General features: G+C 41.0%; 2 protein-coding genes across 2 annotated transcripts in view; one reads left to right on the top strand and one right to left on the bottom strand.

The window, feature by feature from the left end:
- Positions 1-2525, top strand: part of plekhh2 (pleckstrin homology domain containing, family H (with MyTH4 domain) member 2) — a 34228-nt gene extending 31703 nt beyond the window's left edge. The window contains exon 30 of the mRNA XM_042065509.1: positions 345-2525. Coding sequence (XP_041921443.1) covers positions 345-530 — 186 coding nt within the window. The 3' untranslated portion in view covers positions 531-2525. The remainder of the gene's footprint in view (positions 1-344) is intronic.
- A 3003-nt stretch (positions 2526-5528) lies between these two features.
- On the bottom strand, positions 5529-9622 carry epcam (epithelial cell adhesion molecule). The gene is made up of 10 exons (XM_042065510.1): positions 9492-9622; positions 9181-9256; positions 8464-8565; positions 7992-8253; positions 7662-7727; positions 7482-7545; positions 7266-7364; positions 6718-6915; positions 6450-6494; positions 5529-6203 (listed from the first exon to the last, which is right to left on the bottom strand). Exons 2-10 carry the CDS (start codon positions 9236-9238, stop codon positions 6180-6182), a joined length of 918 nt encoding a protein of 305 aa, XP_041921444.1. The 5' UTR covers positions 9239-9256; positions 9492-9622; the 3' UTR covers positions 5529-6179.
- Between the last annotated feature and the right edge of the window lie 5349 nt (positions 9623-14971).

Below are 14971 nucleotides of genomic sequence, written 5' to 3'. Positions count from 1 at the left end.
CGCAAACATGTAATTTTTGTAAGGGCATTGAAAGAAGACATCCCAGGTACACAAACATACAGAGACGCGTATGTTGTCCAACTGGTTTCGTTGAGACTGAAGGGTATGCAGATACTAAGCCCCACCCCACACCATGAATCACTATGGAGACTCCAGACTAGACACACAGGAAAACACCTCTATCCACACCCATCCACAGTTTTTCGAACATTTAACAAGAGGAGAGACATCCACATGGACACCTGAATCTCTTTCTATATCCCTGTTAAAGACGCATCACATCTTAATGGCAACAAAACCGTGTGTGTGTGTGTGTGTGTGTGTGTGTGCGTTTTGACTGACAGCTCCGGGAGCTCACCCTTCTCATCGCCGCCTTCACCAACTGTGCTCACCAGCAGAAATCGGCGGCGCACCATCTCTCGGCTCCTGCGCTCCTCTTGGCCCAGCCTGACCTCAAGAGCCGTGACCTCCGATCCAGATCCCCACCCACACCTTCCAGCAGACCCAGCAAAGCCCCCACTCTCTTGTAAGAGCGCCCCCCAGTGTGCAGAAGTGGAAGTGCATGCTAATGCAATAGGGATTCCTCTATTATCTAGCTAGCTAACTTGCCATTTAGAGTTTACTATCCTGGGCCAATCTGTTGAAATTGTTGTCTAGAGGTAGTTACCAAAGAAATTAACTTTAAGTTACATGGTACAAGATAACAATCTTTACAATCTTTTCTCTTAGAAACACCTCACACTTCCAAACGCTTCTGTAATCGTAGCCCCTTGAGCTCTTGAAAATGGCATCGGTACTGTCATTCCAACCCACATGAAGTGCACTGTTTATCATAGTTATCTCCAGACAGAGATATGATGTGTTGTGTTTTGGAGGGCTCTAAGGTGCTTCCATGCCTTTTATGGCCGCGCGTGAGGAAGCTAGACTTGCCAGCTTAAAGTATTTATGGATTTGTTATTACTTTATGCCAGACTTGACTTGTGCCAAAGACTTTCACACACCCACACACACTCTCCTGGGAGTGTACTGCGTAATGAAGGATTTCCCCTCTCTCTCTCTCTCTCTCTCTCTCTCTCTCTCTCTCTCTCTCTGCTTCACTGTCTCTCTGTCTCCTCTTCTCTCTTTTGAGTTTCCTTGGGTTCATTACATATGAATGAAAGGTAGATGTCATTTTGTTTCAGTCTTTGTTTAATGGACCAAAATGAAGAGAACAGTACCAAATATCAGGGAAGTTTCTTGTCCTTATGGGGCTGACTTCAGCAACTTTATCATACACCTTTAAAGTACCAAATACACCTTTAAAGTACCAAAATGATTTACACAGATTAATAAATATAAGTATGAAATATGAAGTATATGTCTTAATGTAAATGTAATTTATTACTTTCCTGATATAGCGCTTCCAAATAAAACCTCACTGGTTGGAGTGTAACAGTGAAGTGCAGTAGATATCTACGGTGGAGTTTCTATGGGGCAGTATAACTGGCCAGCATTCAAGTAGGGAGGGATTTTAGGAGATAGTTCTCCACTGAAATGAATAGTGTGTAAGAGGGTCTGGTTGAATATATGTGTCTGTGGATTTATGTGTGGGGTGTGAAGATGTATTGTGGTGTGTGTGTGTGGGGGGGGGGGGGGGGGGGTCTGTCTGTGTGTCTGTCTTAGCTTTGGTTGAGTGTGTCTGAGTGGTATTGATATGAAGGTTTTTGTAATGAAAGGCTAGTGTCCTCAGGTAAGATTTAGAAGGGAAAGGCGAATGTGTCAGTAGAAGGTTTCATATCATGTGTTCTGGATGTATTGCCTCCTCTGAGAAAATCCATGGGATGATGTTGTGTCGAATAAGTACAAAAAAGAAGAACGTGCACATCCAGATTCAAACAGGTGCTGGACCAGAATACTTCAGAAATAAAAAATGACGTTAGTCCGCACACTGAGAACTCCCATTTTAATCACCACATGTGACGTTTCGGGCTGAATACCCTTCTTCAGACATGATGTTGTGTCGACACACAAGCGCGATAAGATGCAAAGGGACAATAAAACAGTGTTGCTAAGAAAAGACCTAAGATTCTCACGGCATGTATGGACAGGTTTGTCTGTTTATTGTGCATTTTCGATTGCATCATCATTGCAATCCCATTTTAAAAAAAAAGGGGGAAGATAAGCCTACGGAAGCATAGAAGGGATTCCAGGAAGTGAAATTAGCCTCATGGGAAGACCAAAGGGAAGTGTCAGGTCAGGAAGAAGTCGTTAGGAAGAGTTCAGAGTAGGTAACGGTACGTCACCCGCAAACACCAGGATCGATTTATAATGGTGATGATGTTCTATATGTGTCTTATCATTTTCAATGCAGGCATTAGTACTGTCTGTTGAGAATAATAAAAGTTAATGACAACCAAACTGGAAGATGTTGAAGTGTAGCTGTATTTATTGCACAGCTGTGAGTTTTTAATGAAATCTATCTATGAGAGTCTGGGATTTTCACAAATGTATCCATAAATATTTGAATAAACACCTTGGAAAAGACAGTTGTGTGTGTGTGTGTGTGTTTGTTTTGTCATTTTGAGGAGACTGACTCACACACGTTGAATGACCTCCCACACTCAGGGTGAAACCAGTCATGAAACCATGTGTGTCATATGTTTACATACAGCAAAGAAGATCTCTTGTCTTCCTGTCCTTACAGCGGTTGTACTGGTTCAAAAATAATCTTCTGATCTCTCTCTCTCTCACTCACTCTCTCAAACACACACGGACACATTTTAAGTGAAGTTAATATCAGCTTATGTGCTGTACTTATAGTTCCTGTTAGTCTTTACTTCCATAATGTCAATGGTATACAGCTGTAACTCGTAGCTATTTCACTCCTTTCTATAAATTCCTTCATGCGTGTTTACTCACATATAATACACTATACATCACATTATCAGGCTTGTCATTCTCTGTATGTGCCACACCTACACAACCCACGGTTTCCCAAAGTTGTTGTTGGACCAGTTCTATGGTTACTAGAAACACCTAGAAGGTCAGCCTTTATTTGTTGAAACGTTAATACACCTGAGTGTTTTGCATTTTCTGTTGGTTTTCTGTGTCAGCAGTTCAACAGTGGGTAAAATATTTTTTTGTGTGTGTGTTCACATGTGACGTAACATAGCAGACATGATTCATCCGTTGACCCCCACAGTAGAACAGTCATGTGCTGAAAAGTCTCCCACAGGTATCGGTGTGAAATTACATCTGCCCAAGGCCCCTCCCCCAAATACTCTATTCTGGCTCATCTCATTGGTGTCTTTGTGTGTAAATCTCCAGGGATCACTATGGAAACGGTCAGGCCCCAAATTCAGGTTATTGGTTAGGATTACTCTCAGCCAGGTGCTGTTTTGGGGGAGGGGCATACTGAAGGCACCCAAACATGTCCGAACTAGCAGAGCCTGGTTGACAATAGGCTTCTGCTATGGGAAGGAAGAACAAAAACAATAGGGTGTGGCAGAAGGCATGAAAAGCAATTGGAAATTGTAAATTGTGTTTGGAGAGGAAGGTGGAGTTGCCAGACACAACGATGTAGCAGCCATGTTGTGTTGTGCCACCAAGTGCTGTACTGACTCTTCTAAGCCATCTACAGGCTTCCTTAAAACTCATAACTGCTTTCATACATAATACCAAATGTGTTGCCAAACACGTTACCTAAGTTCCTCTGTTTACTGAAATAGCACATTACTCACAAAACCAACAGAGCTATTTCTGAAGCAACTTCTTGTCACAATGCATGGTTAGAGATTTGTAATCACTGATAAAATATCAGTGATATTCTTCTATTTTGTTCTGTGGCCTCATATTAAACAGCTTCTCTCTCTCTCTCTTTCTTTCTTTCCAGTGTCACCTTCGGGGTGGCTAATGAATAGGTTGTAGTCTAGGGAGTCGCCAAACTGGTTCGGCCTGTTGGCTATCATAGCTTTAAGTGGTCGCTTTGGGCCTCTGTGCTGTGCTTGTCTCCTTTAAGCCAGCTGTGTCTGTACACTCTCAGGAGAACTTTTGTTTTCCCCACCCCTTTCATTCTCTGTCTATCTCACACACACACACACCTTCCTCATGTATTGTTTGGTGAATTCTCATTCAGTCTTACTCATAGCAAGGGCACACAAACCTCTGTTTTGAATATGAGCAATGTTTTGCATAGGAAATAAGCAGTATATCTAGTAAAGGCAGTGTTTTGCATGGCATTCGATGCAGTAGTATGCACTAGAGGAGGTTCTAGAAGGTATGTGGATATTAATGTTTAGCCACATTCAGGTCAGTTAATATCAAAACCCATGCAAATTCCCCACACTGAGGCGTCCTGTAGCAACGTGAGTTGAAGCTAAGCCCCATAGCACAGAGATTTACCACAGGGGCAGCCACACGCTTTTGTAAGAGAGCATAATTGGCAGACTATATGAGGCAAACAGCAACAGCAAACTCCACACTGGCAGTGATGTGTAAAAGACCTTATATCATTGTTGGTCACCAAGTTATCTCTTAAAACAAATTATCACTTGTTTTAGGGGCTATAATGCCTGATAAGAGAAATTATATTGCCCTCATTCAAGTGTTTTATAGCTCAGTTGGTATATCTGTATTGTCCTGTCATAAATTGGTGACCAACAGGACACAAAATCTGTACAGTAGACATGGCTGTCGTATTGTCTCTGTTGGAATGTAGAACAGAGGCTGATCAACACTGCGTAGCATAGCAGGTACAATCTGCATGCAAATCTGAAACCACTCAACATGCTCAAGGTCTGCCCCATCTCGCTCTCCCCCTCTCAGTGAAACCTGGGCGGTAGTTTTCCATCACAAAATGGCTCTCACTCTATCGTCTCTACCCTCAGTGGCACCCTACACGGAAGCAACTCAGCTTGTAATGGAAGGATACGGCTTGTTACAGGTGTTTTTGATTTCATTTTCTGTGAGATAGTCTAAGAATGAAGAATCACCATGTATAAAAAAACTGATTTGTTCCATGACAAAACACAGCAGTTAAATGATCACACACTCAGTTACACAGCCTTCAGCGGCAACACTCAAGGTAATTTTTTATCAGTACTCTGTGTTGGTATATATATTTAAAGACAGAAATGAGAAGTTGTGAGTTGGCCAAAAACAGAAGTAAATCAGTTAGGCTACTTGATTACCAAGAGAGATTTTCACTCCAAAAGAAAAGCCTGTAGAGCTCTGTATACAGCCATACCAGAGTAGACATAGTGAATATTACGAATTACAGAACTCTTGAGAAGAGAATTATTTCACCGTTTTAAAAGCTCTTAAAACAGGTGGTGTATTTTTTCTTTTTAAGAAAACTGCTGCAAATAGCAACATTTCCTGTAAATAGCAGTGGTAACAACATGCACAAAAGTAATGCAAAAGACTGTTAAAAGTACTTTATTTAAAAAAGAAAATCAAGATTCCATAAATGTAATTGGCTCCATACCTCAATTAAAATAACCAACCATTTAAGAATGCAGTGACAAAAGATAATACAAAGCACTCCAAAAAATTGTCAACAAATACAATTTATTTAAAAAAACAAATAAACACACTGTACAGCACATCATTTTAAAATGTGTCCCCTGAAAAACATCATAATATTAAAAAGTGAAGAATTTTTAAATCTACAAAAGGAGAGTCATTTGAGGCGTGGGCTCCCAGAGTGCTGGTTCTTCAGACAGTAAACTCTTGTCTGGTTTAACGGGTCTAACCGGCACAGAGAGAAACGGGAGTTCATTCGAGATGAACATGTGGATCATTCAGTAGTACTAAGCACTGGAGCTCCAAATGCCACTAACAGGAATTTCAGATCAAAACAGACATCAGGCATCATTTGGATTGACCGATTGTGGTGTTATTATTTTAAGGAAACAGCACATTGCCGATTTGACTGCTTCCAAGCCACTATTTACAACAGAGAAACAAAGATGCTGCTAAATGTCCAAATGAGATTTAAAACTGAATGGGCAGTCAAGATTCACTCATATGCTTTTGAGTACTTAGCCACAACCTATTGTAACAGGCACTGAGCATAGATCCCCGATTTAAAAAAAAAAGACAATTTATGTAACAAGAAAATAGTACATCTACATCCCCACATAATGCACTCCCTCACATTCTCAGAGCCGTAGTCTTGGCGGAGTCACAAAGCCCTCCATTTACATGTTGTCCATCTCTCTGCCCTGAAAACAGACAAACAAAAACACAAATAAATAAATAAATAAATAAATAAATAAATATAAAATGTTCCCATGAGATAAGCTCTTAAAAGGATTACTTCTGGTTGCTATCAGACTAGAACTTGACACGTTTTGAATTTACTGTATACAAATGGGGGGAAAAAAGGATTCCAGTAATGTTCTAGACTGGAGTATGTGTGGCCTGGAGAGAGGTGAATAGGAGCCGAGTGAAAAGAGCATTGGGCTTACCTGGGCTTTGCTGTACCTCTGCTGCTCTCGCCTCCTCATGAAGAACTAGGGAAAGCACAGACAGAAAGACCATTAGAGAAGGCTGTACTCCATTATTTGGTACACACACACCTAATAAGCCAAACATTTCTCGTTAACTATATAAGTATAAATGTTTTTCATTTCTGATCTCACTTTCTTACTACAGATTGATCATAATGATGGTCAATGTTAAGATCAACATAAAATTCAACATGGGAGGTTCATGGGCGCACACACACACACTTACCAGGACAAGAAGGCCTGCAATCACAGCCACAATGACCACCACGATGACTGCTATGACGCCCCCAGTCAGGTTCTTCATGGTGAATTCGGGTGCCTTCTCATCCACATAGTAGACCACAATTTTCTCCATCTCCAACTTCTGTCCTGCTACCATGGGCTCAAATTTGTTCTGGTCATTGAACTGCGGCAGCTCCTTGACCTGAATGTCCGAGAGCACAGAGACACCGTCAGTGCATGAAGAAACGGCTCTTAAAGTCTACAGCAGTACCACCAAAACTAGATATACATGTTGACTTGTCAAAATGTATGCAAACGTGACACTTATTAAAAAAGTATATATAAAAGTATTCAGATAAAAGGAACACAATTTCAGTGTGGTAGTGAACACACATTTCCATTTTTTAACCAACCTAACCATGATCTCTCCCATAGAAAAGGCAATGTGAGCTACAGATTCTTTAATAGACAAGACCGATATTAGAGTCACAGTGCCAAAACTAGTAACTAGTAACATTTCGACAGAGGCCCTGTGGAATGTGAGGTACTCACATCTTTCTCCATGTACCAGCCAACACGGGTTAGGTCATTTGTACGGTCAGTCATGTCCTTCTTGACGTCCACAATAATCATACGGCCCTCTGGGTCATACTACAAACGAGACCAACACAGAAAAACACCAATAAGTATTAGACAGGCATTCAAATATGAACCAACTTGCATCCACATTGCTTTGGGTCATAAAGTCTATGTACTAGAGGGACTTACATCAACGTCCTTCACAAATGACTTGTCCAACTTGTAGCGGGCAAGCATGGCAGTTTCAATCCCACTAAATATAAAAAAGGGACAAGTCAATTTCACTCAGCTGTTGGTGTCTTTTTAGAAAGAGGACAAATATGTTTAGTGACTGGAGGGTTTTTAGAAGAAGCCATTTTGGATACGTACGCCTTGACATCTGCCTTAGTCACTGTCTTAGGCAGCTCCTTGTGGACCATCTGCATACGCAACCAGCTGTGGAGAGAACAATTCAGATTATTACCATGTGGTTTTAACCAATATGTATGCTCCATGGAAGTACACAATACCAAGTAAATAACAAGGGGAAAAACACCTGACATTTATACAATCTATTTTTGTCTCAATAGGTGCTGCCCTGAAAACATCCACAACTTTCTGAATGGAGGCTGACCCCAGAACAAATCTAGCCCAGTGTGAGAGAGAGCCAGTCCCAACCCCAACCCCCCCCCCATTGAGCAGGTCCTGCGTAACACTCACTAGGTCTCGACCAGCTCCTCGCAGGAGAGGCTCTTGTCGCCCTTCTCGGTTCTGCGCACGCCAGCGCTGTTCACACACCAACACACCTCGGTGTTGTTGCACTGTCTGGCCTTGAACTTGCCGTCAGCCTCGCAGTCTGGGTCATACACACCATCGTTGTCCACAAAGGCAGTCTCGACGGGTTTGCCACCAATAGTACGTGTGTCCTTACCAGTCCTGGCCCTATGCATCTGAGCCTTCATCAGGAAACATTTGGGGAGCACTAAGAGAGGGGGGGGGGGGGGGGGGGGGGGGGGTTATTAATATTAATTTGATCATTTATTTTTACTTGTCTACTATAAAGGTAAAGCATCCATTTTAAAATGCCATCCTTAAATCACATTGTAATGTAAATTTTGATTATTGTGTGGTTAACTGTGTTTCAGGGATGGAAGGGGGGGGATATGGGGTTGCAGAGCAGAAGACAACTTACATTTGGTGCAGTCCACAAGTCTTTTATCATTGGTGCCAACAAGGAGAGTACACTGGCAAGGAGTGTCCTCACAAACAGCCCACTTCGAATTCGGACATGCACCTGTGGTAAAAAACACATGTGGACAATCAATCATTGAATCAATGGTTTGAACAAATAGGACACGTGATTATGCTAATAGAAGCAGGTCAGAAAGACCACCAGAGGAGGGAGAGAAAATGGATGAAAGGGGCGGGAGAGGGCGTAAAGGGCGTTGTTCACAAAATGACGCAAAGTAGCCTACCTGACTAGCGCACCTGAGCGACATGGCAGGAAAGGGGAATGCTATGCTACATACATTCCAGACAATAGGGCATTTGTTAAATGACACTACACCTGTTAAAAAGAGTTTACTGCCATGTTTCTTATGGGTTCAACGTTGGGTGCTCATGAAATAAAACCAAGTAATGTGATGGCATGTTTTCATGAAAATCCTAATGTGTAGCCTAATTGAACGCCCAGAGGTTAAAAAGAACTACGCAATCTGGAACAAGGTTAGATTAGTCAAATGCAATAGTTTGTTGTTATGTAGGCTACTTTAAAATGTAAATATTTCAACACTATCGAATAGTATACTACATAAGGAAACCTGACGTTTGACCAGTGTTTTCAATGGCAAACATCACGGTTGATAAGACACACCAGTTATGAAAATGCAGGAATTTCTGAAGCACTTACATTGTGAAAAGGCTCCAACGGCGAATGACACCAGAGCGAGTGCAATCAGTAGCTTCATCTTGGGAAATCACTAGTTCTGTAAATCAGCAATGAACACAGACAAAAAATAAGTCTTCTAAACCAAACCAAGTTATGAACAAAGCAACTTGATGGCGCTATATCCTTCTTCCTGAAGGCGCGGTCCTATCAAAAAACGATAGAATTGCAATCCAAATAACCCGACAATGAAATTAAAATACAAGAAGTGTAGAATAATCCAAGCAAGTGTGTAAATCCACGATTGTATCGAAGTATTGTAAAACGCTGATTACCTCTTTTGAAAGTAAAGTCGCTTCTCAAGTCTGAACACTTGAAGTGAAGACTGATACCCACTGAGCTTCATTTATAGTCTACCTGCAGTTTCGACGTGATGACGTCGGCTAGGATTTGGGGAGGTGTGGCTTTACCTCAGGCGCACCTTGTTTCCGCCTATAACCACATTTAGAGCAGTGCGTTTCCAGTGCTGATGGGTTCCATGACATTCTTTTAGGGTGATGTAAATTGTAGGGATGGGCAAAGCAAGGCTTCATGAAACACTGAAATGTTCGAAGCAATTGTGCCGAAATGTTCCGAAGCTTCGAAACAATTCCGACACCTCAGAGCTGTTATAGAATGAAACAAATCTGTCAAATGCTTCGTATTGGAGAAGTAGTCTTTAAAGTTCGTGGCTCGCTGTGCTACCTGTGTTCAGTCTTTGTCAAAAGCTAAGCAGTCATGCCCTTGGTCAATTACTGGATGGGAAACCACATGAAGTAACAATAAAGAGATTCTTATTGCTGCCGCTAGTGTTCTCTAAATCACTTTATTATAAAAACTCTCGATTTTTGACCATTCTGAGAGTTAAAACTATGTGGTTACAGTTTTTCTCAGTCGCTTTGGTGCTTTTCTCAGATCAGAATGAAAATTCTCATAACTATTAGTTCAACCTCCACAACATTTAGTCATTTGTGCACATCATAGTAGCAATTTCTCCTTCCTCTGAACAAATTGCAAATGCTTTTGGACATGTATCAGTTGCTTTCATACAATTCTCTGCTGTTTTAAAACATTATCATTTGCTTGGATGGTAACTGTAGATGGATGCTGAATAGTCGTTCCCAATAAAACTAATAGTCTTCATTTCATTGCTTGAGTCATTACATGCAAAATTGTTGAACTAGTTCTCAAATGCTGTCACCATGCTGTAGAATTGCAAAGAGCATATCAGTAAATATGAAACGTATTACTCAGTGTCTTGTACTCACTTACTCCCCTAGCTACAGCAATGTAACTTTACTGTAGTTTTCAAATGGCTGTACAAGTAGTTTATAGTGCTGTCTGGAGCATGTTCAGGTAGGGTCGCCGAGTTCTGACCTTTTTTTGCATTAGAAAACACTGAGAGAATAAACTGTCATAATGAAAATATGACAAAGCCATCTGACCATCTTGTTCATAAACGATGATGTCAAGACTTCTCATTTTGATGACACTGGCAGTTTCATTGACATGAATACTTGTTTTTGAGGAATGGACTATCCATTTTAAGCAAGTGACGTGCTTTTGCAGGTTATCCACTAGGTTTTGCAGTTTGCACTAATTGTTTTGAGAAATGCACTAACTGCTGTGCAAAAGTGATGTGAAAAAAGCACCAAAGTGACTGAGAAAAACTGTAATGATGAAGTAAGAAAACATAAACAGATACAATCTGAAACAATACCTTACCAATCAAACGGGGATCGAACCACATTTGAGCAGCCTGGGCTAGGCCTACCGTGCAAAAAACGCCCTCACTAACCACTACAGCTTGGTTATTGCTTAAGGTATAAGGAACCAATGAGCTAGACAACAAATTCCCATTATGTTATTATGTAGCTTAGTACCCTGGGAGTGAGACAGCTATAAGTTAGTGTCTTGAGAGTGAGACAGTTGTCTGCGTGACTTTCTGAGTCACTCCTTAGAGCAGTGGTTCTCAAACCTTTTCTTTCATTCCCCACTTTGATCAAGGGGGCATTCTCGAGCACCTGTCCCTCATCGCTCTAAGAAAGTGGTAGGTCAAGCTTAAAATTGCCAAATTTATTGAAATAATGACAAGTTCTAAATATATCCTCTTCAACAGAGTTAAAATCAGCTGGTGCTGCAAATATAATAATAAATAAATAAATAAATACATAATAACACATATTTCTGTTTTCCAGCAACATATTAGGAAGCATAGGCCATTTTACAGCATTGTACAATATATTCAATGAAATACCAACATGCTGCATTAAATGGATCCATAATCCAGTCATACTGAGCACTGCTGGTTGGGAAATATTTTTGAAATAAACTTTGCAGGGATGTAAAGTAGGCCTACTGTTTAACACATGGGATCACAAGAGTGGTTCCCGAATCAGACGTTTCAGCGATTTCGCTCAGAAATCTCAATACTTGCCTTGTAACTGGACATTTAAAGGAACCATATGTAAGATTGTGGCCAAAACTGGTACTGCAATCACTTTCAAAATACTGAAGAGCGGTGTATCCCCTCCCCCTCCCCCCTGACTGGATGGCGAAACACTACTGACTTCGTGATTAGTAGATAGGTGGAGGGTGGCGCATCAGGCCAAAACACAACATGATATGACAAAACACAACATCAACATCAGTTGAGGGCTGCAACTTCACTTTTTAAATGACAATATCCTGGCCGGACTACTGTTGTCAGTGATATAAGTATTTGAAATGAACATGATTTCTTCATGTCTAGTGAAATATCAGGGCCATTTTATGATTAATTGAAATATTTTTCTTACATACGGCTCCTTTAACTCATGTATCGCTAAGATATATCAAATATATTGCTAAGATAGGCCAGCTTCGTCAATAAATGTTCATTAGTGAACGTGCTTGCAGATTCAAACATGCGCTCTTCCTCCAAGAAGAGGCGACTCGGAGCTCAAACACGCGCGACAGCACTTTACCTTGGGAAAGCCACCTTGCCTCGCTGTGAAACAGTACAGCCTTTTGGTCAGCTACCATCTCTTCGCAAAGTGCGGAGAATAGACGCGCTTTTAAGGGCCGGGTTTTGATGAAATACTTCAAAATAAGTATAACAAGTTTAATACTTGTTACTTTCTAAATACTATAGCTCACTCCAAGTTGCATATGCATGCTGCACGTGAAAATGATCTTCTACCCCCATTGCCCGCATTAGCCAATGAAAGAAAATACATGAAAAACAAGCGAATCAGAAAGAGCCCTTCCCAATGACGCCGAAGGGAAACTGATTATTCATGGCCTCGCCCACCTTGGCTTGTGACCACCTACAGGAAGACTGGAAGATTTTGCGGCTAGGGGATTGTCTCTCTGCGCTAGTAGGAGCTAACAGCAAGTTGCTAACATGGCGGAAAAAAATTGTGCCTGTGTTATTTGTGGCAATAACACATCAATGTTGCATATCTTGCCTTAGAAACATGAGTTGAGGAAGAAATTGTTCGGATTTATCGTTGGAACACCACCACCGAAGTAGTGCAACATTAGTTCTGTGTTCCAATCATTTCGACCACACTCACTGCCTACAGTTAGAAAGTGGTTTTGCATCGATGTTCTGAAAACCTGGTTCTGTACCGTCATGACGATCGACCACCAGCTCACAGGCTGTAAGTACAAACAAATTTTTAATCCTAACATCTGTTACAAAATAGCATGTTCATATTCTTCACGATAGCATGCATGAAAAGGGTACAAGCTAGGCTTAGGCTAGCCTATATTACAGGAAGCTACACCAGGCACGTACTGTAACTGAAGTGTTCTGTTCGCGACATGTAAAATCAGAGAATGTCTAATAGGAAGGGCTCTGGTAAAATCCATTAGAGGAATGGCCTATTTTCCCGAACGTAGCCTACAGGCCACTAACACGTCAGGTGTAGCTACTTCCATTGATTAGGCCTATTGGAAGCTAATTGTTGCAGTACATAACGCGAACAGAATGCTTCAGTTACCTGCCTGGTGTAGCTACACTCATAAGAAACTGACCACACTACCCAGAGATTTAGCGTTTTGAACCTATAATCTTCTAACCTACGCGTTAAACCACAAATAATATTATTAGTAACAATATCTTATGCTCAACTAAGTACGGGTATTGTTCTAGTCTAAACAGGGAAAATCAAAAACACAATACCCGTGCACTATTAGGCTATTGCTATCACTAGAGCTCAGGTATTTACACTTCAGTCTAATTTATGTCTTCTTGCCATTATTACATTGACCTTTGTAGGCCTACAATGATGTTTTGTTTGATTACTTGCTGTTTACTTAGTGTTTTGTATGTCTTCCAGAGCACATCCTGATGTCAGGCTACACAGCTTTCTAGCCTACATTAGGTCATCACGTTAGAAGCAAAGGTTTGTGATCTAACTTTTATTGTTGTGTTAGTTAGTTTCTAGAAGTCTTTTTCTAGTAGGCTAATACAGGTTCTTATGTGCTCGTCAATGTTTGGGAAAGTCAATTCATGGGTTTCTTCAGGTCACTTTCCACAGGTGTATAAAATCAAGCACCTCGATTATGAATGCAGACTGCATGGTGCTTGATTAATACACCTGTGTAAATGGACCTGATGAATCGCATAACAGATAGAATTGATATTACCGAATGTCTTCTTGTGGGTGTGCTACTTACATCATACACCTTACCACAGTCACTAAAATATTTTTGTTTCCGTTGTGCCAGTACAGTTTTGTGAGATGGTGAATGTCCTGTGTACTATTAGTATCTTGTAACTTGACAGTAATACACATTTATTTACTTTAGGTACCCAAACAGAATACTTCATGAAAAGTATGAGTATTGATACAAGCACTTCGAAAACACCATGGGCATGGGGGCCTGCTACCTCTACTGCCATCAAGCCTGTTCATCCAAGGCCAGCTAGAAGACCTCGGGTTGATCAAGAGGAGGAGGAGGATGAAGGTGACATCTCCACAATAACACCTGATGGCTCCACCTATGGCCCAGCGCAATCAAAGAGCAATGTAATAGAATCATCACAGCCAACAAATGTGTTTTGTGTGTTGTCCCTTCGGATCCCCAGGACAATACAAGCCGAAACAACAACTCAGACCTTTTTCCCTAAATAATCCCAGCACCATCTTACAAAGGATCTGTAGGCCAGGGGGGTATTCCAGAAAGTAGGTTTACTGGTTTAACTGGGTATGTTAACCCAGAGTTAGCGGTAAACCTGGGATTTCAGTTCCAGAAAGCTCAAAAATGATCAGGCTATGTAAGTAACTATGGTAACATAGGCTCTGAACTTAACCTGGTAGGGGGTCGGTTTTGTTCAGTTTATGTTCAATTATGTTCGGTTATTTCAGTGCATGTTCAATCGGGCCGCTATTTTTACACTTGTCACACAATGGCGTTTCATTTTGACGAAGGTCCGATTGACAAAGCAGCACAAAATCATGTAATATTCATCCGTGCAATTCACCGTGGGAGGGCGATAAGACCACGACATCACATGATAGGACTAGCCTATCCATTCTTTTCCAAACGAGTTTTTCAGCTGAATCCTAAATATATCCTACTTGAAAAGCATTCTCCATCCCTACATTAAGCATGGTGGATTAGAATAGAATAAAATAAATCTTTAATGTAGGCTAGCTAGCCTAGCTACACCATAGTGGACATTTGTGTTTGGCTCACCAGACAGATGGACAAACAACATCTCAGACACATTGAAGATATAATTAAAACAAGTACAGAACAAAAAAGGGGAAACATGGCCTATAGA

Source organism: Alosa sapidissima, chromosome 16, assembly GCF_018492685.1.
Source record: "Alosa sapidissima isolate fAloSap1 chromosome 16, fAloSap1.pri, whole genome shotgun sequence".
Taxonomy (NCBI): domain Eukaryota; kingdom Metazoa; phylum Chordata; class Actinopteri; order Clupeiformes; family Clupeidae; genus Alosa; species Alosa sapidissima.
Note: the sequence above shows the minus strand (reverse complement) of the source record. Positions and strands in the feature narration are given on the sequence as shown.